Below are 25731 nucleotides of genomic sequence, written 5' to 3'. Positions count from 1 at the left end.
CTACTCTGGCATGAGTGGCCAGTATATGCAAATAGTGCAGCATGGCGAGACAACTACGGTGAGTGCACGAGTAATACATAATTGGCCCCACAGAAATGTGACAACGAACTCAAGTCAAAAAATTGCCAGCAAGTTGTAATGGAATTGTAGGTCAGGTGTTTAAGAAGTTGATCGCAAGAGGGAAGAAGCTGTTGGAATGTCAACTAGTTCTAGTTTGCATTGATCGGTAGCGCCTACCTGAGGGAAGGAGCTGGAAGAGCTGGTGACCGGGGTGCGGAGGGTCCAAGAGGATTTTGCACGCCCTTGTCTTAGTTCTGCCAGCGTGCAAGTCCTCAATGGTGGGTAGGGGGGTACCGATAATCCTTTCAGCAGTTTTGATTGTCCGTTGCATTCGGAGTTTGTCCTTTTTTGTAGCAGCACCAAACCAGACTGTGATGGAAGAACACAGGACTGATTCGATGACCGCTGTGTAGAACTGTCTCAGCAGCTCCGGTGGCAGGCCATGCTTTCTCAGAAGCCACAGGAAGTACATCCTCTGCTGGGCCTTTTTGAGGACGGAGTTGATGTTGGTCGCCCACTTCAGGTCCTGAGAGACTAATTCCCAGGTACTTGAAGGTCTCGACGGTTGACACAAGGCAGCTGGACAACATGAGGGGCAGCTGTGGCGAAGGATGCCTCCTGAAGTCCACGATCATCTCTACAGTCTTGAGCGTGTTCAGTTCCAGGTTGTGTCGGCCTCAACTCTCCCGGTCTTTTGTTCCCCCATACCCAGATTTTTTTGGAACGTGTTACAGGCATCAAACTTTAACTGAGACAATATTTGCAAACAAGAAACAATAACGTTCATTGAACATTAAATATCTATATCAATATCTCTTTGTAGTGAATTCAAGTGAATATAGGTTGAAAAGGATTTGCAAAGCATTCTATTCAGTTTCAGAATGAGAATCATCTTTATTTGCCAAGTATGTCAAAAACAGACAAGGAATTTGTCTCCGCAAGTTGGAGCCGCTCGAGTACGACAACAGACAATTTACAGAACACTTTGGAGACAGAAAGACATTGACTTTGACATTGATTTTTTTATTGGTTTTACAAATTGTCCCAATTTCACTGGAATTGGGGTTTGTTTGTGCAGCCTAAAAGGATCGCCATTCAGGGCGTCCAAGTCCAGTATTCTCTGTCAAATGACTGTCTGTTGTCGTACTAGTAGAACACTGGAGACAAATTCCTTGTCTTTTTGACATAAATGGGCAATTAAAGATGATTCCGATTCTGATTCTCCCATGTGCGGAAGAGGGAAATGCGCTCTCCTCTGGCTGCACAGATTCTCCCCTCGACTTGTGTGTTATTTACGCACATTTATGCCAGATACGGGTGGAGCAACCCAAAAATGCCAGGTCGTCCAGATTCTCCCCTCGATTGAAGCACTTTTACTCTAAAGCCCTTCAGAAGCTGTTGTATGTCAAGCACCCTGAGAAGGTGGAACATTATATTGCACTTGTTTGGAGTTTGGACACAGTTACAATATATATCACATACAGCAGCTGAAATAAGTATTTAACGTCAAGATGAAATACAGTGGGTACGGAAAGTATTCAGACCCCGTTAAATTTTTCACTCTTTGTTATATTGCAGCCATTTGCTAAAATATATATATATTTTTTTTTACTCATTCATGTACACAGAGCACCCCATATTGACATAAAAAACTGAATTGTTGAAATTTTTTCAGATTTATTAAAAAAGGAAAAACGAAATATCACACAGCCGTAAGTATTCAGACCCTTTGCTGTGACACTCATATACTTAAATCGGGTGCTGTCCATTTCTTCTGATCATCCTTGAGATGGTTCTACTCCTTCATTGGAGTCTAGCTGTGTTTGATTACATTGATTGGGCTTGATTAGGAAAGCCACACACCTGTCTATATAAGAAGAAGAATGAAGAAGAAGAATCACCTTTTATTGTCATGAACATGCATGCATGCACATGAAATTTGTTCCCTGCATTTAACCCATCACAGTGAACAAATACACGTTAGTGGAACACATTGGAGCAGGGGGCAGCTGAAGCGCCCGGTGAGCATTTCGGGGGAAATTAGTGTCTTGCTCAAGGACCCCACAGCTGTGAGTCTGGGGGTTGTTGGCGGATGGTCCAGTCGGGGTCTTGAATCTAGGTCCCCCACGGTGGCAGGCGATGATCTTAACCATTGGGCCACGGCTGCCCTTATATAAGACCTTACAGCTCACAATGCATGTCAGAGCAAATGAGAATCATGAGGTCAAAGGAACTGCCTGAAGAGCTCAGAGACAGGATTGTGGCGCACAAGGTTACAAAAATATTCTGCTGCACTTGAAGGTCAGAGGACAAAGATTAAAAAAAAATTATTTAACTCGAGAACACCTTTACAAACCACATCTGCCATTTCGAAGTGATTATATAGCAGATATGCAGCAGTTAAATTAATAAATATGATGCAGAATGCGCCGTCTGCTTTTTGCATCCAGCGCCTTCTGGTCTTCGCTGTGACGTCACACGAGCCAAACAGCCTGTTCATTCGGCGTTGTGTGCTATTGTTCCATGCTGTTGTTCCCGTCCTTGTATATTTGTTAGACTTTACACCGATTTTATCGGCCTTATTGGTATCGGCTGATAATTAGCATTTTATGCTGATCGGCTTTGTCAAAATTCGCCGTCAATGACGTCATTGATCGGCTCCGCACAAGATTCAAAAATATTTGAATCCAAAAGCTAGTTTATTCTTAGCCTTGCCTTTTGACGTAGTACTGTAAATATCTGACGGCCAATAATTATTTTTAAAAACAAAACAAAACAAAAACATGTCGGCGGTGTGGAACAGACAACACGTAATGCCCGGCCGGATCAGACTACAAGACAAATTTGCTCCTTCAGGATTGCACTATTTCAGACTATCCATCCATCCACCCATTTTCTGAGCCGCTTCACCTGACTTGGGTCGCGGGCGTGCTGGAATCAGAATCATCTTTATTTGCCAAGTATGTCCAAAACACACAAGGAATTTGTTTCCGGTAGTTGGAGCCGCTCTAGTACAACAGACAGTATTTCTGTCATGTTGTAACGTTGGTTTGACCTGACTGATTAGAATACACGATCTGACGAGCGCAGTGATTTCCAACCTTTATGGAGCCAAGGAACATATTCTACAATTGAAGAATATCACGGCACACCAACAAACAAAAATTTCACAAAAAGTGGATACATTAATTACAGTATTTACATCCTGCCATCTAATAGAAGACCATTCATTTGTTCTGTCTTTGAAGATGCTGACTCGCATAAATAGATGAACGAAGATACATTATTTACTATATAATTTTCTTGAGCAATGAAGTCCACAAGTATATACAGTAAATGTACAGGTCATTTAAATACACACATTCCTCCATCTTGTGATCGAATTGGTGATCGGTTAGAGCTGGCCGTCCGGACAAACTGAGCAAGCGAGGGAGAAGAATCTTGGTAAGAGAGTTAAAGAAGAACCCAAAGATCACAGTGGCTGAGCTCCAGATATGCAGTCGGGAGATGGGAGAAAGTTCTAGAAAGTAAACCATCACTGCAGCCCTCCACCAGTCGGGGCTTGATGGCAGAGTGACCCGACGGAACCCTCTCCTCAGTGCAACACACTTGAAAGCCCGCATGGAGTTTGCTAAAAAACACCTGAAGGGCTCCAAGATTGTGAGAAATAAGATTCTCTGGTCTGATGAGACCAAGATAGAACTTTTTGGCCTTAATTCTAAGCAGTATGTGTGGAGAAAGGCACTGCTCATCACCTGTCCAATACAGTCCCAACAGTGAAGCATGGTGGTGACAATATCATGCTGTGGGGGTGTTTTTCAGCTGCAGGGACAGGACCACTGGTTGGAATCAAAGGAAAGATGAATGCGGCCAAATACAGGGATATCCTGAACAAGAACCTTCTCCAGAGTGCTCAGGCCCTCAGACTGGACCGAAATTCACCTTCCAACAAGACAATAACCCTAAACACACAGCTAAAATAACGGAGTGGCTTCAGAACAACTATGTGACTGTTCTTGAATAGCCCAGCCAGAGCCCTGACTTAAACCCAATTGAGCATCTCTTGAGAGACGTGCACCATCCAACCTGACAGAACTGGATTAGGATCTGCAAGGAGGAGTGGCAGAGGATCCCCAAATTCAGGTGTGAAAAACCAAAAAGACTCTTGGCTGTATTAGCTCAAAAGGGTGCTTCTACTAAATACTGAACAGATGGTCTGAATACTTGTTGTGTTATATTTCAGTTTTTCATCCATCCATCCATTTTCTACTGCTTATCCGGATCGGGTCGCGGGGACAGTAGCTTTAGTAGGGACGCCCAGACTTCTCTCTCCCCAGCCACTTCATCCAGCTCTTCCGGGGGGCTCCCGAGGCGTTCCCAGGCCAGCCGAAGGACCTAGTCTCTCCAGCGTGTCCTTGGTCATCCCCGGGGTCTCCTCCCGGAACACCTCACCAGGGAAGCATCCGAATCAGATGCCTCAGCCACCACATCTGGCTCCTCTCGATGTGGAGGAGCAGCGACTCTACTCCGAGATCCTCCCGGATGATCGAGCTTCTCACCCTATCTCTAAGGAAGAGCCCGGACACCCTGCGGAGGAAACTCATTTTGGCCGCTTGTATCCGGGATCTTGTTCTTTCGGTACCCTCACCTATGGTCACGAGCCCCGTGACCAACCCTCACCAGGAACGAGTCCGACTTACTGCCGCATATGTGGACCAAACTCTGACTCCTGTCAGGCCGTATCAGGGGGTTCGGTACCCCATACTCAAAAAGCACCCTCCACAGTACTCCCCCAGGGGCACAGTCGAACGCCTTCTCCAAGTCCACAAAACACATGTAGAATGGTTGGGCGAACTCCCATGCACCCTCGAGGACCCTGCCGAGGGTGTAGAGCTGGTCCACTGTTCCACGGCCAGGACGAAAACCACACTGCTCCTCCTGAATCTGAGATTCGACTTCCCGACGGACTCTCCTCTCCAGCACCCCTGAATTAGACCTTACCAGGGAGGCTGAGGAGTGTGATCCCCCTGTAGTTGGAACACACCCTCCGGTCCCCTTTTTTAAAAAGGGGGACCACCACCCCAGTCTGCCAATCCAGAGGCACTGTCCCCGATGTCCACGCGATGTTGCAGAGGCGTGTCAACCAGGACAGCCCCACAACATCCAGAGCCTTTAAGAACTACGGGCGAATCTCATCCTCCCCCGGGGCCCTGCCACCGAGGAGTTTTTTAACTACCTCGGTGACGTCAAACCCAGAGATAGGAGAGCCCGCCTCACAGAACCCACACTCTGCTTCCTCATGGGAAGGCGTGTTGGTGGAATTGAGGAGCTCTTCGAAGTATTCTCCCCACCGACTCACAACGTCCCGAGTTGAGGTCAGCAGCGCCCCATCCCCACTATACACAGTGTTGGTGGTGCACTGCTTTTCTCTCCTGAGATGCCGGATGGTGGACCCGAATTTCCTCGAAGCCGTCCGGAAGTCTTTCTCCATGGCCTCACCGAACTCCTCAGAGTTTTTGCTTCAGCGAACACCAGAGCTGCATTCCACTTGGCTAGCTGGTACCCATCAGCTCCCTCAGGAGTCCCATATGCCAAAAAGGCTCGATAGGACTCCTCCTTCAGCTTGACGGCATCCCTCACCGTTGGTGTCCACCAACAGGTCCGGGGATTGCCGCCACGACAGGCACCGACCACCTTACGGCCACAACCCCGGTCGTCCGCCTCAGCGATGGAGGCGCGGAACATGGTCCACTCGATGTCCCCCGCCTCCCCCGGAACATGAGCAAAGTTCTGTCGGAGGTGGGAGTTGAAACTCCTTCTGACAGGGTTATTCCGCCAGACGTTCCCAGCAGACCCTCACAATACGTTTGGGCCTGTCAGGTTGGACCGGCATCTTCCCCCACCATCGGCCAAACTCACCACCAGGTGGTGATCAGTTGACAGCTCCGCCCCTCTCTTTACCCGAGTGTCCAAGACATATGGCCCACATCCCTAGAGCCAGCTTCATAAGCCGGGGTTCGGATCGCCAAGGTCCCCGACTTCGGCCACGGCCAGCTCGCACTGCACCAGACTCCTATGGCCCCTCCCACAGGTGGTGAGCCCATGGGAAGGGAGATCCACGTTACCCTTTCGGGCTGTGCCCAGCCGGGCCCCATAGGTGCAGGCCCGGCCACCAGGCGCTCGCCTTCGAGCCCTACTTCCAGGCCTGGCTCCAGAGGGGGGCCCCGGTGACCAGCATCTGGGCAAGGGAAACCTGAATCCATTTATTGTACTCGTCATAAGAGTTTTTGAAGCCGTGCTTTGTCTGGTCCCCCAGGACCTGTTTGCCATGGGTGACCCTGCCAGGGGCATAAAGCCCCAGACAACATAGCTCCTCGGATCATTGGGACACACAAACCCCTCCACCACGATAAGGTGACGGTTCAAGGAGGGTTTCCAACATCTGGTGAAAATTTCATGTCAATAGCACCTTCGGAAATATATTTAGTAAGAAAAATGTTACGTTAAATACTTATTTATTTCAACCGTTATACTGTTATTGTAAAAGACTTCCTGAAAACCATCATGTTTTTGAACTGCCTCTATCAAACCGCCCACTGCATCTGCTTTTGTAAGGTATTTTCAAATACAATTTTGCTTCATCCTTTTCATGGGTTTCAATAACATTCTACTGTCTTTGTAAACAACCACTTTCAATTATTTTAAGACCGCCTCAGCTCTCAGAAAATCACACCTCTTTGGTTTTTCCACATTCATTCTCATTTTAAGTATGGTGGTTGTGTCAGAGGTCTGTACGGGAGAATCCCCGTGGATGAAAATTGGAAAGGTCCAGGCATGTAATAAATGACGACCCAGAGAATAATATTGCCTTGGGTTAGCTAACTTGCGCGTTTAGTTTGCCAACATTGTTTGATTTTCCAACAAAAGACACTACACTACACTGTTTAATTCATCACAAAGTATTTCCCTTACCTCTCCATCAAGGTTTTTGTGTGTGGATATTTTGAAACTATAAGTATTTATTTTGTAACACAATTTCTTGACTACAAAAACGCACTTGGCAACGCCATCATTGCACAAATCACAAAATTGATACATCGTTGGACATGCAGTTTGTAGGCACTGAAGTAGGGCTGGGCAATTTTAGCAATTCTGCAATATATTTTGATATTTTATTTCATCACAAAGTATCGTATATATAAGTATATATATTTTTCAGCCGCGAGTATCGAAACATTAAACCCCTGTGTTTCCCTGTTCGCTTTGCAGGAGGCACAATTAGGTCAGCCAGCTCAAAGGTGTTGCTGTAGAGCTTTTGGAGAGTTACCCACCTAGATACAAGCACCAAAGTCTCTCTCTCCCTATATTAGAGAGAAGAGATTCTGGAGAATGGCGGCGGGAATAAATTCACCACCTTCATGCTTTTAAAGCAGTTGTGTGGGAGTGTTTTGGTTTTATAAAGAAGGAAAGCAACGATTTAGATGAGTTTGGCGGTTTGCAAGCTGTCACACACAAACGTGAAATACTCTGGATATACCACCAACCTACGAGCGCAACTAAAATGCCACCACCAACTGAGGCAAGAAGCTACGGCATGACCCAAAACAAACCACACTGGACAGCGATGGCGGTTGTGACCACAAGTTCCCATCTACTTCACCAAGAGCACAGAAAATGACAGAGTCCCTTGCCTACTTTATTTTTCAGGATTTCAGACCTTATTCGGTGGTGGAAAACACAGGGTTTAGGCGCATGGTAAACGCGATGGAGCCCCGCTATCCCATTGCAACTCGCGAACATCTCACCAAGGTTTGTGTTCCCAGGCTGTACAGCCAGATAAAAACACACGTGAAATCCTCCCTGGACAGCATGGAGAGAGTTACCCCTACTTGTAACGGGTGGACCTCGCAAACAACTTGGGCATACAGTATGTCAACCATCACGGCACACTTTATTAACGAGAAATGGGAACTTGTTTCGTATGTCTCACAAACAAGGGAGGTGTCTGAGAGCCACTCCGGACACAACCTGGCAGAGTACCTGAGAAAGCCCCTCGCTAACTTTGAAATCACAGAAATGGATCCAGTAATTGTCACTGACAATGTGTGAAACATGACAATCGCAGCTGAGGAGGCAGCGTTCACACTTCATGTAAAATGCTATGCACACACCCTGAATCTGGCAGCACAACGTGCCCTCAAGATCGCATCAGTTGCACGCCTGTTGGGAAGAGTGAGATGCATTGTGAAGTTCTTTAGAGGAAGCACCACAGCAACAGCATTCTGAAAGAGAAACAGAGGCTTCTACGACTACCAGAGCACAAACTGATGACAGACGACGTTACCAGATTCGTACGTGGTTACTTTTCGAATGTTTTTTAAACTAACAGTGCACATTATTCAACATTACTGTAATTGTATAGTTTCACTCCCAATTGATTTTGTCATTGTTAAACACTACAGCATTCTGTGCATCCACACACTGTGACAAGTGCTATAGGTCTATAAATAAATGTTTACTTTTATTTATCTCCAAGCGGAACACTGCGCACGATATGTTAGAGAGATTCCTTGAGCAACAACAGACCATCTGTGCCACCCTGCTCACAAGTGAGGTGAGAAAGATCTGTGCACACTGACAGAGTCAGACATGACAGCTGAAGAAGTAGTCAGTGCGCTGAGCCCCATGAAGGAGGCTCCACGGTTCATGTCCAAGGAGAAGACCCCCACACTGTCAGTTGTCGGACACACTGATCAACGGAATGAAACAGATTGAAGGAGAATCTTCGGTCATAAAGAAGATGAATGCTGCCATACCTCGGGATCGTCAGAAGAGGCACATCGACCTCAAGGCAACTCTCCATGCATGTTCTGCAATGGATCCGTGTTTCAAGAGTCTTGCCTTCTTGACTGAGAATGAAAGAGAGGAAATTTATAATGGACTGATTGCAGAGGCTGCAAAACTGTGTACACAGCCATCACAGGTAATACAATTCTATGTTTATTTTTATAGTTTAAAATTGCTAAATATTAAATCATTAAAAAAAACAAATAGCATTGTCTGCATTGTCTGAACCTCTGTGTAGGATATATGCAATGTTTAACTCTAAATAATGTGTTGTTGTTTATTTATTTGAAGGTCATGCTCAGGATCCTTCACTACCCAGGAATGCAAGGCTGTCTTGTCCACTAGCTGCTGCTCTTGGTGAAAGATACAGTGGTGTTGCAGCACAACCCGAGATATATACACAAAAGGACAAAGGAAAGGAGCTGATGACCCGTTACAAGGAGGCAGAACTTATCGAAGTAAAAGAAGATCCACTCGTGTGGTGGAAGGATCACAAATATGAAGCATTCCTTGTTAAAGATACCTCTACATACCCGGCACTAGTGTCTCCTCGGAGAGGGTCTTCTCGAACGCTGGGGATGTCATCAACGCTCAAAGGAGTGCACTTCGCCCACAGCATGTTGACCACATATCATTCCTCAACAAAAATCTTAAGACAATGTAGCTCTTCAGTTGAGTTTTTTTTTTTTTTTTTTTTTTTGGTGTTCACTCTTAGGTCAGGGCCTACAGGCCTTAAGCTTGTTAGTCTGTTAAGATGTTTTATTGAATAATTCGCTGCCATGGCCTTAATTTTACTTTATTACTTGATTTTATTTATTTTTACTTTCCTAGTGGTGACTGGCTATCCCAGATGTCAGTTTTGTTTACTTCTGATACTTGCTGCACTTTTCCAAGGCTTGGTGTAATTTTAAATTGGCTTTAATGTTGCTCCTACAGACTTGCATTGTTGACTGCCATGGTTTATTTTTACTGGTGGCGACAGGCTACCTCACGTGTCAGTTTTGTTTACGTGCACTGCCTGCACATTTCAAAGGGTTTTAAATTTCAATAAATTAAAAAAAATTCTCATTAGAGCTTTGATTCATTTTGTCCAGCATTTGCAAGTTATATACCTTCTGTCCAGTCAGAGCCATATATTGTGTAATTGATTGATGCTTTCAGTTTACATTTCAGTTAATTCAATCCAAGTCAATGGAACACTCGCAAGATGTCACCAAAATCACTGTCCCTTTAAAATCTGTCAGAAAAAGATGTAATGATGGGCCTTGATTTTGACATTCTATACAGGAATGCATGTTATGTTGAGAGTGTACAGTAAGTTTGAGTGTCTGTGTGTTTTAATTTTAGTGATCTACTATTTGACCAGCTTTATGCTCGGCTCTTGGAGAATCCGGTTGCTAAAGGTGTTTTCCTGGAATTACTCGAGTCATATATAGTTACGAACCGTCTTGGTCACCTCCCCACAACCATCATGAAGGATCTCTTGGCTCATTACAATAGCAATGGCTTGATGGACAACCTGGAGAGATGTATTGTCCATCTGGATGTCACCAGCCTAGATATACAGCAGGTGTGTATGAGTGTGTCTTTATGCACAGTGAAGAATGGTTGTAAAAACACAAAAGCAGCACCAATGTATTTTTTTCCCCAGTGTCATTCAGTGTGTGTGTATATTTGATTCAAGGTGGTTCAAGTTTGTTGGGAAAACCAACTATATGATGCGATGATCTACGTGTTCAACAGCGGAATGAATGACTACATCACGCCAATGGAGGTAAGTTCACCCTACCAGTATTTTGTAGTGCTAATCCTATTTGTGATCATCAAGGTGGTCAAAAGGGTCTGCCCTACTCATGTTACTTTGGCACAATTGAGTTGAAAGTATCAAACATACAGTATAAGGATGTCTATGTCTACACAACCACACACCACAGGTTTTTTCCAACTCGGCAACACATGTTAAGCTTTTGTACAGTTACATAATGCAAACTAATGGCTTAAAATATGACTAAACAATATCAATATGAATTGTATCAGGTGAGCCTGAGGTTCTGAAAAAATTTATCAACTTGCGGTATGTTTCAGAAACTTTTTGCTGTAATTGGCCCACCCCTTCGAGAGGGAAGGAGCTTAACAGGTTAGTCACTGTACATTTTTGAGTTACCTATTTGTACAAGACTGATGGGACTGCTGATACTGCTTTTCTCTGAACAGCTGAAGAAGTGGTGATGGGAAACAAACTTTTAGTGTACATCAGGTAAGCTGAGATTTGAATATATGATAATACCGTGGATGTAATAAGTATACACACCCCTGTTCAAAACCTAGGTTTTTGTGATATAAAACAATTATTTCAAATCATTTAAAAACTTTTTCCACCTTTGTGAGCTATAGGCATGGCACGATAACCTTGAGCAAAAATACCACAATATTTAAATTCCAACTATAAAATCTCTTACTTTGATAAATTAGGCTCTATAAAAATTACTTCTTTCCATTGAACACATTTTATTTTTAAACACTGTAAAATATTTGGTACATTAATAAAAAAAAAAAAATAAAAAAAATCCTTCAATTCACAATTACAATTTAAAAAAAAAAATTACAACTTTTCAAAACTTTGGTATACCTTCAACACGGTAATCGGACTGTGCCTCGTGAGGTACAGTAACCTGTATAACTCAATTGAGAGAGCGGTGAGGGATGCCGTCAAGCTGAAGAAGGAGCCCTACCGGGCCTCTTTGGCCTGTGGGACTCCTGAGGCAGCTGATGTGTACCAGCTGGCAAAGTGGAATGCAGCTTTGGTGGTCGCTGAGCCAAAAACTTGAACGTGGGAGGAGTTCGCTGAGGCCATGGAGAACGACTTCCGGAGGGCTTCGAGGAAATTCTGGTCCACCATCTGGCGTCTCAGGAGGAGGAAGCAGTGCAACAGCAACACTGTGTCTCGTGGGGAGCATTGCTGACCTCGACTTGGGACGTTGTGAGTCGGTGGGGAGAATACAGTATCTTTCCCGACAAAATTAAGTTGGACATAAGATCTAATAAAGCTACAACAAAATGACATGATCCAAAGAAATTCCAGAACAGTCGAGAAATACATTGACATCAACCTGGGAATTATCCTCACTTGGAGAAAACGTGGAACTGTGGATAACCTTCCCAGGAGTGGCCTGCCTACAAAGATTACCTTAAGAGAACAGCAATGACTCATCCAGGAGGTCACAAAGGAATTCAGGACAACTTCTAAAGAACTGCAGGCCCCCCTTGCCTCAGTTAAGATCAGTGTTCATGAAACAACAATAAGGAATAAACTGGGCAAAAATGACATCCATGGCAGCGTTCCAAGGCCAAAACCACTGCTGACCAAAAAGAATATAAAGGCTTGTCTTACTTCCGCCCCCCCCCAAAAAAAAAAAAAAAAAAAACCAAAAAAACATCTGAATGATTCCCAAGACCTTTGGGAAAGTACTATTTGAATGAAATGAAAGTTGAGCTTTTTCCAAGGTGTGTGTCTCGTTAAATCTGTCATAAATGTAGCACAGCATTTCAGAAAAAGAACATCATACCAACAGTCAAACATGGTGGCGGTAGTGTGATGGTCTTGGGCTGCTTTGCTCCTTCAGGACCTGGACAACTTGCTTTGATTGATGGAACCATGAATCTGCCCTTTAAAAGAATGTCCCAAAGGAGAATGTTCAGTCATCAGTTTGTGACCTCAAGTTGAAGCACACTTGGGTTCTGCAGCAGGATAACAATTTAAAATACACCAGCAAGTCAAGCTCTAAATGGCTTAAGAAAACAAAATGAAGGTTTTGAAGTGGCCTCGTCTAAGTCCAGACTTGATTCAGATTGAAATGCAGTGGCATGAACTTAAAAAGGGTTAGGAGAGAAGGGAGCGAATACTTTTTTTGTGGCACTGTAGAAAGGAACTATTTGCTTGACAGCTGGAGGCAGGATTTTCACAGCACCCAGCGACACACCTGCAGCGTCTGGAAGCTCAAAGAATGTCTCAATTCTTGACGTGCCTGTGAATATTCACATTCATCCAGGTCATTTCTTTCTCAGGGCATTGAATCGATCGCAACTGGACTGTTGTGTTTGTCTTAGAAGATGTTTCGCCTCTCATCTGAGCAGGCTTCATCAGTTCATATAACAAGGTTTAATTAGGACACACAACCCAGTGTTTATGTGCAAGACACAGCTATTTATGCTCCAACTTAGAGGCATGCCCCACATCACGTATGGAATCATTCTTTTGGAATGCGAAAAAGAGTAGAGTCGTTAAGTTGCCTGGCCTAGAGGCCATTGTCTGTTCACCAGAGTCGTTAGGTGGAAACTCCCTCATTGATATTTCCATTCAGTTGTAAAGTGGTCGTGGAGTTACCTGACGGTCAAGGAGGCCTTGCTGTTTGTTGGAGACAGAGTTATTGAGTTTCTTTGGAATGGATGAAAGGAAGGCATTGTAAGTGGGAGATTGGTGATTTCGTAAGCCCCCTTCTCTATTCAGTGATGGTTTTTCCACCTTTGTGTATATGGCCTGTCAAACCCCTCTTTCAAACCATCTGTCTTCCCTGTCCAAAATATGCACATTTTTGTCCTCAAGAGTGCCGTTTCTCTTGGAAGTGCAAGTAGACACCTGAGTCTTGACCTGAGGTGTTTGTCCGTCCGTGTCCTGCCATGCACACTGAGTGCCTGCTCAGTGGTTGCTTGGTGTCCCCAATGTATTAATTCTTGACCATTTTGAAGCCAGATTTCACATACTTTTTTTATCCATTCATTCATTGTCCAGCTTGTTAACATGACTGTTTTCTGTGGCGTGTGGAATTTATGTTTTTGGCCTGTTTCGTGGCACTTTACTAGCTTTGACCTTATTAAAGATAAGGGGAAGCTTGTTTTGTTTTGAGAGCTGTCCACTTACTTCTTTTTAACTTTTGTTTATAACCAGAGTTAAATACTATAATCCGGCCATGAAAATAACTGCCCAAGGCTGCAGTGTCCCCCCGAAAGGCTCCGGCATCTGCCTGCATGTGTACATCAATGATTGACACCCCTTGTTTACGCCTTCTGCCATAACAGTCTCTGATTGGCTATTCTTGTCACGCTGTGACAAGTTTTAAAATAATAATTACAATTAAAATACAGGCATGAGATGGATGGAGCCAGAGAGGGATGGTTTTTCAAAAGATAATTTTAATAATATTCTACTGTCAAGTCATGCAAAACATTATTAGACCACCTTTGTTTCTTAAATTTTTTTTCTTCATTTTAATGATTGCTGGTACCACTAAAGGTATATTACCCGAAGAATACGATCAGCACGTCAAAAATGCAGCTGATTCCATAATACGTTGTTGTATTTGACATGGTTAAGATTATTTGTATTCCCAGTGATTTTGGCTACAATCAAGAAAACAATGCAAATAGGCATGATGTCAGCTCTTAAATTAATCTCTGAGGAGCTTGTTTTTTTGGGTCATCATTATAGTTGTCCAAACAAATTCACCTTTTGTTGTACCAGGGCATTAAAATGAACAAAAAAAGAAAATGGAAGCAACAAGGGTGGTCTAATATTATTTTGTTCTATTACTTTATATGACAAAGAGTGTTTTGTTTTTGAAAACTGCAAACTCCACATTTCAGTTTTGTCTTTTTTTTTTTTTTTTTAAGTTGTTGTCTTGCAGGAAGGGCATATCCCCTTGGAAACATCCCTGAGGACCTTGTGGTTCAGATCAAGATTCAGGTATCTAAATATTTGCTATCTGGAACAATCAAGGGGCACTGGTTATTAGTTGTTTAGAACAACAGTGGGCTTCGACAATATATTATACATTTCCTTTTATGACGTTTGTTACAAAAACTCTTACTTGGGGACATCACCTGAAACAGCAGCAACACTAAAACAATTGTTCTGAAAATGTAATATCGAAAAATGTGACTAACGTGACGCATACGTTCAGACACGTTTAGGAAAGTTACCAATTGACGGTTACGTTATCCCAGAGAGACTTTTGATCTCTACTGAGGGAGAGGCAGGTGAGTGCATATACCGTATTCTTCAAACTGTGAAAAACGATTTATATTAACAATATTCGACGTGACTTATACTTTCTTTGTTACTGCAAGTGTATATCTCAATGCTCCCATATGTTTTTATTTTTATTTTTAATTAAGACCAGCTTTAGCAAATCTTGCAAAACAAAGCTTAGGAAATCGGCAGCATTATACAGTATCTAAAGAGCTATACAAGATAATTTCCCTGTTTTGACAGCATAGCACTCCAATTTTTGTGCAGGTTTTGCTCATCTATTAATTTTCTTTCACTTTTCTGGCTCTGGGTCACAGGGGTAGGAGTCTAAAGCGCTGTACATAAATACTGATTTTTAATATAAACTATTTTAAAATGTGACAAACCCTACAGATGATGAGGAAAAAAGATGTGTCCTTTACTACTCTTATATGTGTGGTGTTCTTCACATCGCCACAGGCATAACGATCTGTCTCCCAGCAATTGCAAGTCTCCTCCAAAAACCAGACGTCTCGTATAGTACCAAGACCAGGCTTTTGGAGTAACGGAATGTACCAGCGTTACGTATTCAGAATACAAAAAAAAATTAATAATGAACTGTAATCCGGTACGGTTCCAGAAAACAAACTTGTCAAGTGTTTAGGAGTAGGAATACATGTACCAGCGTTACATATTCAGAATAATAAAAAAAATTAATTAACTCTCCTCCGGTACAGTTCCAGAAAACAAACTTAGATTACAGGTGCATTTACTAATATTTACGATTATTTTGCAGCATTACATTTTTAATGTGGGGAGAGAGATGCTGGTTGTTGATTTGAGCCGACGCCTGCTTTCAAAGTAGTGGGCCGAGCACCCTTTTCAAGCGTTTAGCAGCGCAACAAGTGGATCCATGGTCATAAGGACCTCAATTGAATACGGGTATGTTTTTTTGTTGGCCAACAGAAAAATGACACAGGTCACTGCATGTACAGTGGGGCAAAAATGTATTTAGTCAGCCACCAATTGTGCAAGTTCTCCCACTTAAAAAGATGAGAGAGGCGTTTAATTTTCATCATAGGTATACCTCACCTGTGAGAGTCAAATTGAGGGAAAACAAATCCAGATAATCAATAAAAAAAAAAAATAAAAAAAATAAAAATAGCAAATTATGGTGGAAAATAAGTATTTGGTCACTTACAAACAAGTAAGATTTCTGGTTCTCACAGACTTGGAACTTCTTCAAGAGGCTCCTCTGTCCTCCACGTTACCTGTATTATTGGCACCTATTTGAACTCATCAGTATAAAAGAGGAGAGAGAATGTTGAGTTGCATCCAAAGAACACCATACCTACTGTGAAGCATGGGGGTGGAAACCTCATGCTTTGTGGCTGTTTTTGGGACCAGGACGACTGATCCGTGTAAAGGAAAGAATAAATGGGGCCATGTATCGTGAGATTTTGAGTGAAAACCTCCTTCCATCAGCAAGGGCTATGAAGATGAAATGTGGCTGAATCCCAAACACACCGCCTGGGAGGAGGGAAGGAGTGGCTTCGTAAGAAGCATTCCAAGGTCCTGGAGTGGCCTAGCCAGTCTCCAGATCTCAAACCTCATAGAAAATCTTTGGAAGGAGTTGAAAGTCTGTGTTGCCAAGCGACAGCCCCAAAACATCACTGCTCTAGAGGAGATCTGCATGGAGGAATGGGCCAAAATACCAGCAACAGTGTGTGAAACCCTTGTGAAGACTTACAGAAAACGTTTGACCTCTGTCATTGCCAACAAAAAAAATTTAAATTATTAAAAAAAAAAAAAATTCATAATTAAGAAAATTATTTAAAAAAAAAAGTATTGATGAACTTTTGTAATTGACCAAATACTTATTTTCCATCATAATTTGCTAATAAATTCTTTAAAAATCAGATGTGGTTTTCTGGAATTTATTTTTTTTTTTTCTTGTTTTGTCTCTACTAGGTGAGTTATACCTATGATGAAAAGTACAGGCCTCGCTCATCTTTTTAAGCGGGAGAACATGCACAAATGGTGGCTGACTAAATACTTTTTTGCCCCACTGTACGTGTTGACTTCCCAAAAGCGGCCATTTTAAAAGCAAATCGAAGAGAATGGACATGATATTTTTGGTCAGATATTCACTGGAGAAGTTGTTGGTTTACAAAGAAAACAGCGCTGTCAAATTATCCTGACTGCTGGAGCATAGCCCTACGGCCCCACCTTGTACGTAAATATTTCACTCTCCTGTCACAGATTACTCGCTGCTTTACTTATTTAAACACTGTACTGTATTACCAATACCAGCTAAACTTGTCAACAGGAATAAAAATAAAATAATCCGCTGTCATGACGTCATATTTTCAAAATTGTGTGTGCGTACGTGCGTGCTTGTGAGTAAAGCGTGATCTTTTCTTCCCTTTCACTCTTAATAAACAAACACCTCGTCGTGAAAAGATTTATTAGTTTGAACATTAAATGTCTTGGTTGAAAAGGATTTGCAAATTATTGTATTCTGTTTTTATTTGTTTTACAAGCCGTCCCAACTTCAATGGAATTTGGGTTCTTACAATCAATTAAAAATAAAAATAAACTTACAAGCAGAGCAGTACTTGCCTGCATTTCACTCTTACATACCTAGTCTTGTGGAAAGGTTTTGAAACTTTGGTATGATTTATGAAGTCCAATTTCCCTCACAGGATGAATAAAGTACCCATCCATACATCCATGTGCAGCACGGTAGCCAAATGATTTGCGCATCTGCCTCACAGTTCTGAGGTTTTGGATTTGAATTCCATTAATTCCTCCAGCATTCTAAAACCATGCATATTAAACATTTATAAGACCGAAAAGACAAGATACATATTGTATTTACATAAAATTGTGTATTTATTTATTTATTTTTTTAAATCATATTTTGAGATAGGTGCACCCAAGTGAGGAGAAGTGGTTCAGAAAATGGATGGATGGTATTGGAGTAATCCAAAAGTAATTAAAAGTAATCAATTTAAATTCATTGTATTGTACTTGGATTACATTACTAATTAAATGGTTTAACAGGTAACTAGTAACTGTATCCGGATACATTTTTAAAGTAACCCTCCCAACCCTGACCAAGACTGACCCTGTGAGAGGCCGCATGGTACCACAGTGCATACAAACTGCTGGAAAATACAAAAAGTGCGCTGCCTTGCTCTCCTAGGGCCTCATTTATCAAAGAGTGCATAGAACAGGTTCTATGTTGACTGAGATTCTGTATTCATCAAACGTGCAGACACCTTTTGCATGCACACCAGTAAGTAATCTGTTAATGTGGGAGGTACCACCTGTCCTAAACTGCCACGCTGGTGCATGTCTAGCCTCATTTGCATTGGGAAATGCCTTCACTTGACCATATATGATAGTGGCAATCCCTTGAAGAATGTGCGGATGGAATACATCCCTCTCCGAAAGAGTTGGCAGAGAAAAAGACTACAGCCACGACCAACATTGAAGAACTTGTCTGAGAAGTGGAAACAGACCAAAAAATTCTGTTTGGAACAATTAATGCAGGTGTTCCCAACAAAAGGGATAAAAAGATCAATAATTTAACTGCTGCTGTTAATTCTGTTGGATCAGAGAAAAGAGCAGTCTCAGAAATAATAATAGTTTGACATCAAACTAATACCAAAAACGGTGTGACTGCTGACAGACCATTATCTGTAACTGGAGGAGGACAAGCAATGATGGATACCCGTATTGCAAGCATTATTGGGGACATGTCACTGATCACATTGCATCCCCAAAAACAGCTCCCATGGAGGCGCACATCCAATGAGCTTTTCTGTAGAATGAATGAATGAATTAATGAATGGTGCGTTCCTCCAGGGTACATGGATCCCAAATTATTTGTGCATTGATTGAATGAAATCCTTTCCTTTTCACGTGGCAGTAGCCATCACATCCACTTGTGTGGGGTGATAATCATTCTATGGAACATCTTTTTATTTTTATTTTACGATAACGATAATTTGACGATATCCTATAAAAAAAAAATGGTGCTTCCCATTGATAGACACAGCGTTTGAGAACAACAGGACAACGCTCCACCAACAATGTCAGGTGACTGATAAACCTAGTAAGTATGTCTCAGTGGAATAATCTAAAAACTATTGTCTTGTCACTAGATGCAGAAATAGCTTTTGACAAAGTTAACTAGTCTTTTCCTTTTGATGTACTTCAGAAATTTGGCTTCGATGAGTCATATTCCTTGGATGGCACCGTTATACAACTCATTCAAAGCAACTGTCACCACAAATGGGGTCACATCACAAAGTTTCACTTTACAAAGAGGAACTAGACAAAGATGTCCTCTCTCACCCCTGCTATTCGCACTATTTATTGAACCACTGGCAATAGCAATATGGCAGAACACTAATATTAAAGGGATCAGTACTCCTATGTCAGAACACAAAATCAATCTTTACGCAGATGATATCCTTCTTTATTTACAAGAACCCAAGGCATCACATCAAACAGTATTTAACCTCAGTAAGACATTTTCGGAATAATTAGAATATGCTATACGCCTCCCTGTGTCGTGGGGGTCGGTGGTCTCCCTCTGGTTGGGTCGAATCTTCAGTCCTCTGCTTTCCAGTGCATGCCTCCATCCTTCTCACTGTTCCTCCACCTGCTCCCTGCTTTCACTGCAGATCACAATGTCATCTGCAAACATCATGGTCCAGGGGGATTCCAGTCTAACCTCATCTGTCAGCCTATCCATCACCACTGCAAACAGGAAGGGGCTCAGGGCTGATCCCTGATGCAGTCCCACCTCCACCTTAAATTCGTCTGTCACACCTACAGCACACCTCACCACTGTTCGCCCTCGTACATGTCCTGTATCATTCTAACATAGTCCTCTGCCACTCCAGACTTCCGCATGCAGTACCACAGTTCCTCTCTGGGTACTCTGTCATTGGCTTTCTCTAGATCTACAAAGACACAATGTATCTCCTTCTGACCTTCTCTGTACTTTTCCATCAACATCCTCAAGGCAAATAATGCATCTGTGGTACTCTTTCTAGGCATGAAACCGTACTGTTGCTCGCAAATACTCCCTTCTGTCCTGAGTCTAGACTCCACTACTCTTTCCCATAACTTCATTTTGTGGCTCATCAACTTTATTCCTCTATAGTTCCCACAGCTCTGCACATCACCCTTGTAATTGAAAATGGGCACCAGCACACTTTTCCTCCATTCCTCAGGCATCTTCTCACGCGCTAGAATTCTATTGAACAAGCTGGTCAAAAATAATCATTCCCACTTCCTGGTCCACCACACTTGCCTCTTCTACTCTCCCTTCTCTCTCATTTTCCTCATTCATCAACTCCTCAAAGTATTCTTTCCATCTATCTAGCACACTACTTGCACCAGTCAACATATTTCAATCTCTATCCTTAATCACCCTAACCTGCTGAACATCCTTCCCATCTCTATCCCTCTGTCTGGCAAGCCTGTATAGATCCTTTTCTCCTTCTTGAGTGTCCAACCTGCCATACATGCCATCATATGCCTCTTGTTTGGCCTTTGCCACCTCTACCTATCCCCTCTGTCACATCTCAATGTATTCATTTCGCCTCTCCTCGGTCCGCTCAGTGTCCCACTTCTTCTTAGCTAACCTTTTTCCTTGTATGATTTCCTGTACTGTATGGTTCCACCACCAAGTCTCCTTCTCTCCTTTCCTGCCAGAAGATGGACCAAGTATTCTTCTGCCTGCCTCTCTGATCACCTTGGCTGCAGTGGTCCAGTCTTCTCGAAGCTCCTCCCGTCCACCGAGAGCCTGTCTCACCTCTTCCCAAAAAGCTGCACAACACTCGTCCTGTCTCAGCTTCCACCACATGGTTCTCTGCTCTGCCTTTGTTTTCCTAATTTTCCTCCCCACCACCAGTCATCTTACACATCACCATCCGATGCTGTCTAGCCACACTCTCCCCTACCACTACCTTACAGTCGGTAACCTCCTTCAGATGACATCGTCTGCACAAGATGTAATCCACCTGCTTGCTTCTACCTCCGCTCTTGTAGGTCACCCTATGTTCCTGCCTCTTCTGGAAAAAAGTGTTCACTACAGCCATTTGCATCCTTGTTGCAAAGTCTACCACCATCTGTCCCTCCAAGTTCCTTTCCTGGATGCCATACTTACCCATCACTTCTTCATCACCCCTATTTCCTTCACCAACATGTCCATTACAATCTGCACCAATTACGACTCTCTCTCTGTCTGGGACGCTCAGAACTACTTAGTCTCGCTCTTTTCAGAATTTCTATTTCACCTGTGGGTCATAGCCACTAATCACATTACACATAACACCCTCAATTTCATGTTTCAGCCTCATCACTCGATCTGATACTCTTTTCACCTCCAAGACATTCTGAGCTAACTCTTCTTTTAAAATAACCCCGACTCCATTTCTCTTCCCATCTTCACTATGGTAAAATAATTTAAACCCTGCCCCTAAACTTCTAGCCTTACTCCCTTTCCACCTGGTTTTCTGGACACACAATATATCAACCTTTCTCCTAATCATCATGTCACCCAACTCCCGAGATGTTTCTGTCATACTCCCAACATTCAAAGTCCCCACATTCAGTTCTAGGCTCTGTGCTTTCCCCTTCTCTTTCTGCTGAAGAACCCGCTTTCCACCTCTTCTTCGACTTCGGCTTTGACCCACAGTAACTGAATTTCCAACGGCGCCCTGCAGGTTGACGGCGCCGGTGGCAGACGTTGTTAACCCGGGCCATGACCGATCCGGTATGGAATTCTTTGGATGAACGCTCATATTTGTTTGGCAAAGTTTTAAGCCGGTTGCCCTTCCTGACGCAACCCTCTGCATTTATCCGGGCTTGGGCCTACAGTTTGCACTGGCTTGTGCCCCCCATAGGGCTGCATTCAGGTTCGTACAGGTGTTTAGACACTAAAAAAGAATCCCACTGCACCACTTGTCAATAGCACTGCCTTGCTCATTTTCCCACATCCTGTCCTGCCCTTTTCTGTCCTCTCTTATCTTGTTCTATTGGTTAGTTACTGCATGTCGTCACCAGGTGTGCGTGTCCCCCCCTATCCACAAATGACTTGTGTTAAAATATATAGACTGTCTCACGATTTTTCTGCTGTGGTTCTCACCCCTAGTCCCCTTGTCCATTCTATCCCTCCGTCTGTCCCCTTTAGCCCTTTTCTGTCCAGCTGCATTTTCATTAAACATCAGAATAATACAAAAATAAATACAAATAAGCAGAGGAAGTATTTCAAACTCCCCTGTTGCACAGCAAAACTGTTCCAGCACAAAGGCATACAGAGCCACCATTCTGCAAGACCATGCAGCTGAACAGGCTTTGTACAGAATATTCCAAATCAGGTTTGTGTAATAGTATTTAAGCTTTTGTCAAACAAAATATTAACAAATAGAAATTAAGATGACATCAAAATTTAACCATCATCAAATATTTTAAACCAAATAGACGTGTTTGTCACTACAGCACACACGAGCATGCACATTTGGCTAGAACACGGCATAAAGAAGGAAAGGCAAGGCAATTTTATTTGTAGAACACAATTCATACACAAGGAAATTGAAACTGCTTCACAGATGCATAAAATTTCAGTAAGGACAATAAAATCAATCAATAAAACATAAAATAATCATAAAAAAATTACAATAAATTAAGAAATAATCAAGAAATAAAATGAAGAATGAAGAGTGCAGATAAAGTAATTTCAGTTGTCAAGATGATAGGAGGAAATAAAATTATTAATTAAAAATGATTTGTTATTTAAAGATCTGACATTGAGTACAGCATGTTTGAGATTTGGTTGAGCTTCACTGGACTCTATCTTCTTACAAAATATATGGATTGGATTTCTCCGATCGGACAGTCTGACTGTCGCTGTTTTACATTATCTAATCTGCGTGGTTTGACAGTCGTCAAATGATAGTATTCTCTGTCACTGAACCTCCGGATATAGGTCTTACTATGAATGGTAGCAACGCAGAGGCCGTTAGCATCCTACACAGTCACAGCAGTGTCGATGTTGGGGGCTGAACTCGGGAGGCCTTGGTTGGTGAAACAAACAGAGGTGGAGGAGGGATGGGGTACTTAGAGATTGCCTTACTGGAGTGAGGGGGAGTACTTTACTCCCCAATTGAATCAAACTTTCCAGATGCATGGAAGGCTTTTGGAGGTGAAGGCAATAGTAAAGAGTCTTTGGAGGGTGTAGATGTAACAGATGTGGCTCAATCCTGTGGTTGGGGCTGTGGTGGAAATGAAGAGAGTGATGCTGCAGCTGAGTCCTTTGCTGAAGATATTGGTTTTGTTGGCGCTGCAGTGGATAAAGCATTTGCTGGAGACGATGGTCCTTTTGTTGTTATTGTTTTTTTTGTTGTGGCTGCTGGATATGTCGGCTTTGTTGTTGTTGGATGCATAGTTTGCTGGTTCCTTTGCTGGTTTATTTGCTGTCGAGGAAGGAGCTTCTCCCTCGCTCTTCAATTCTCTCTGTGACAACACAGAATCCTGTTCAGGCCAATTTTGACACCTCAGAGCGTGGAGGAGGTTATCTGTCAGTCGTCTCACTCCATTTCTTTTTAGTTGTGGGCCTCTTCCTCTGAACAGGTCGTCTTGACGCCAAAACTGATGAAAGTTCTCAATAAAATGCAGTCCTCTAATCTCACAGACTTTGGACAGCCATGTGTTCAGTTGAAACACCCTGCTGAACTTGTTTATCCTCCCATCAACGAGGGGTCCACTTATAAGTGTAGGAATTGCCAATTCATCAAGTCTCAATGGGAGACCGGTCTGGACTGAAGGCAGGCCAGTCTGTTACCTGCACTCTCTTACTACAAAGCCACGCTGTTGTAACACGTGCAGAATGTGGTTTGGCATTGTCTTGATTAAATAAGCAGGGGCGTCAATGAAAAAGACGTTGCTTGGATGGCAGCATACGTTTCTTCAAAACCTGTATGTACTTTCAGGATTAATGGTGCCTTCACAGATGTGTAAATTACCCATGCCATTGGCACTAACACAGCCCCATACCATCACAGATGCTGGCTTTTGAACTTTGCGTCCATAACAGTCCGGATGGTTCTTTTCCTCTTTGGCCTGGAGGACACGACGTCCACAATTTCCAAAAACAATTTGAAATATGGACTCGTCAGACCACAGAATTTTATTTACCGAGGGAATTTACTGCCATACTGCTTGTGGCTATTTACATCCCTCCCACCTTCAATAACAACACCAGGAGTGAGGCGCTGAGTGAACTATACCATCACATCAGTGAGCTGCAGACAGCCCACCCAGATGGTTTCTACATCCTGGCCGGGGATTTCAACCATGCTGACCCTAACACTGTGTTTCCAAAACTCTACTCAAGCATTCACTTTCCAACACAGGGAAATAACAATCTGGACAATGTTTTTACCCCCCTGAGAGGAGCCTGCAAGGCCCTTCCCCTCCCCCACCTCAGTGCCTCAGACCACCTCACTGTAATGCTAATGCCAGCTAACAGGCCACTGGTTAAAGTCACCCACCAGTTAGGAAATGGGTACGAGTGTGGCCAGAAGGGTGCCTAGAGGCACTTCAAGACTGTTTTGCCACCACAGACTGGACCATGTTCAAGCAGGCTCCCACCTACAACTCCATCACTGACCTTCATCACTACATAGACTATTACCGCCTACATGAGTAAGGGCATGGATGATGTCACCACCACTAAGTCCATCACTGTTCATGCTAATAGAAGCTATGGCTGACGGCGGAGGTCTACAGGCTACTGAAGGTCCGCAACGCTGCTTTTAAATCTGTGGATGAAGAGGGCCTGAGGACAGCTAGGGACAATCTGTCCTGTGGCATCAGGGAGGACAAGAGGGAGTATTCCAGGAGGATCGCCCACCGTTTCAGTAACAGCAGTGACACCAGGAGTCTGTGGCGCGATATTCAGACCATTACGGACGACAAATCCTCACCACAGACCTGTGACAGCTACACATTCCTGCTGAATGAGCTAAACAACTAATTTGCTCGCTTTGAGGCACACAACATCACACCTGCACACAAGTCTCCACCACCACTTGGTGACCAGGTTCTGACACTGACCCGGGACAGCGTGAGAAGGACCCTCGGCATGATCAATGCACGTAAAGCCACGGGCCCAGATAGCATACCTCGTCATGTTCTGAGCGACTGTGCAGCTGAAGTCAAAGACGTTTTCATGGACATCTTCACCACTTCCTTGAATCAGACTGTTGTCCCTACGTGCTTCAAAGCCACCACCATCATCCCGGTCCCGAAGTCGTCGTCTCCCTCCTGCTTCAATGACTACCGTCTGGTTGCGCTCATGCTCATCCTGATTAAGTGCTTCAAGCGGCTAGTCATGCATCATGCAAGTCCCTCATCTTGCACCCCTTCCAGTTTGCACGTCGATCCAACCAGTCAACCGATGAGGCCGTCTCCACCGCCATCCACTCTGCCCTCACACACCAGGACTCTAAGGACTCATATTTCATAATGCTGTTCATAGACTTGAGCTCAGCATTCAATATCATCGTCCCCCAACAACTGATTCACAAACTGGACCAGCTAAGGCTCAACACTTCAATGTGCAACTGGCTGCTGGACCTTCTGACAGGGAGAACGCAGGCAGTACGGGTCGGCAGCACCATCACCCTGAACATGGGGGCTCCTCAAGGATATGTGCTGAGCCCCCTCCTCTTCACCCAGCTGACCTATGATTGCACACCGATACACAGCTCCAACCTCTTCATCAAGTTTTCAGA

General features: G+C 43.4%; 1 protein-coding gene across 5 annotated transcripts in view; it reads left to right on the top strand.

Moving 5' to 3' along the window:
* Positions 1 to 25731, top strand: part of vps8 (VPS8 subunit of CORVET complex) — a 253578-nt gene that overhangs the window by 112443 nt on the left and 115404 nt on the right. For all 5 annotated transcript variants that reach the window (XM_061690460.1, XM_061690459.1, XM_061690463.1 and 2 more), the window contains 5 exons: positions 10255 to 10477; positions 10592 to 10681; positions 10993 to 11044; positions 11122 to 11164; positions 14575 to 14647. In XM_061690460.1, coding sequence (XP_061546444.1) covers positions 10255 to 10477; positions 10592 to 10681; positions 10993 to 11044; positions 11122 to 11164; positions 14575 to 14647 — 481 coding nt within the window. The remainder of the gene's footprint in view (positions 1 to 10254; positions 10478 to 10591; positions 10682 to 10992; positions 11045 to 11121; positions 11165 to 14574; positions 14648 to 25731) is intronic.

Source organism: Phycodurus eques, chromosome 11, assembly GCF_024500275.1.
Source record: "Phycodurus eques isolate BA_2022a chromosome 11, UOR_Pequ_1.1, whole genome shotgun sequence".
Taxonomy (NCBI): Eukaryota; Metazoa; Chordata; class Actinopteri; order Syngnathiformes; family Syngnathidae; genus Phycodurus; species Phycodurus eques.
Note: the sequence above shows the minus strand (reverse complement) of the source record. Positions and strands in the feature narration are given on the sequence as shown.